This window comes from Penaeus monodon, chromosome 15, assembly GCF_015228065.2.
Source record: "Penaeus monodon isolate SGIC_2016 chromosome 15, NSTDA_Pmon_1, whole genome shotgun sequence".
In the NCBI taxonomy this organism is placed as follows: Eukaryota; Metazoa; Arthropoda; class Malacostraca; order Decapoda; family Penaeidae; genus Penaeus; species Penaeus monodon.
This window is the reverse complement of record NC_051400.1, coordinates 49,118,905-49,119,839: the sequence shown is the minus strand read 5'-3', so window position 1 is coordinate 49,119,839 and position 935 is coordinate 49,118,905. Positions and strand designations below refer to the sequence as shown.

General features: G+C 35.5%; 1 protein-coding gene across 1 annotated transcript in view; it reads left to right on the top strand.

The window, feature by feature from the left end:
• The first annotated feature begins 796 nt into the window (after nucleotides 1–796).
• LOC119582389 (pollen-specific leucine-rich repeat extensin-like protein 1) overlaps nucleotides 797–935 on the top strand; it is a 2,617-nt gene continuing 2,478 nt past the window's right edge. Inside the window, exon 1 of the mRNA XM_037930602.1 lies at nucleotides 797–882. Within this exon, the coding sequence (XP_037786530.1) occupies nucleotides 797–882 (86 nt within the window). The remainder of the gene's footprint in view (nucleotides 883–935) is intronic.

Here is a 935-nt window from a genome sequence, read left to right as displayed (position 1 = left end):
TTCTCTGCATTGCTTCTCCGCAATGACAGACACACACATACAAAATCTTCTCCCTCATTTTATCAAAACTTCCCAAGACACTCGTACGATTTCCGTCTGCAAAAGGAAGAAAGAAAACGAAAGGCGAAGTAAACCTCCGCTTGTGTTTGTGTATCTAAACTTCCTTCATCATTGTGTAACTTCGGCGGTCGAAGGGCTAGCCACACGGCCGCCCGAGAGAACCACAATGGATGGAATTCTGACTCGGTCTCCCAGGCTAAAAGTTGTCATAGAGGGACAAAAAATAGAGCTGTTTTTTGCGAATTGTTTTACAAAGTTGTCTATCATGTGCGGAGTTCCTCATCAATTTTGTTGTAGTTATTCCATATGATTTAATTATTCTTTTGTTAATCTGTTAAATATCTGCTTTCATTTAATTTACGAGGTAAATTATCCGTTAATGTATTAATTTACACTTTCAATTTCACCATTACGTATTCATTATGAGTCTCATCACTTCCTGAATGAATTCAGTTATTCCTTTTATGAATTATTGAAACGATAAATTTAATTCGTCCCTCACAATTCCCTATATCAGATATCCATTTACATACGATTTTATTTTCTCTCTTCCAATTATCATTATTCAGTTTCACATCAAATCATCTCAAAAAATCTCGATTTCTCTTTCTCAAAACAGGAAAATGGTGTTTAATTACAACCAAGAACAAAGCAAATACGTAAGATCTATTCTTGAAATTAATCTCCTTTTATTCTCCTTTTTGAAGACTAATATGGAATCAGCATTCTTGGACCAATGAAGAGAATCCAGGCTTTATTACGAGATTTGCATAAATTTGCATGTGAAAGCCGGGCGCTCACCTCTGGCGATTTCCACGGGATGTATGAACTGGTTTTAATTCCTTTGCCATTTCTTTGATTTTTTTTGTGTCTTT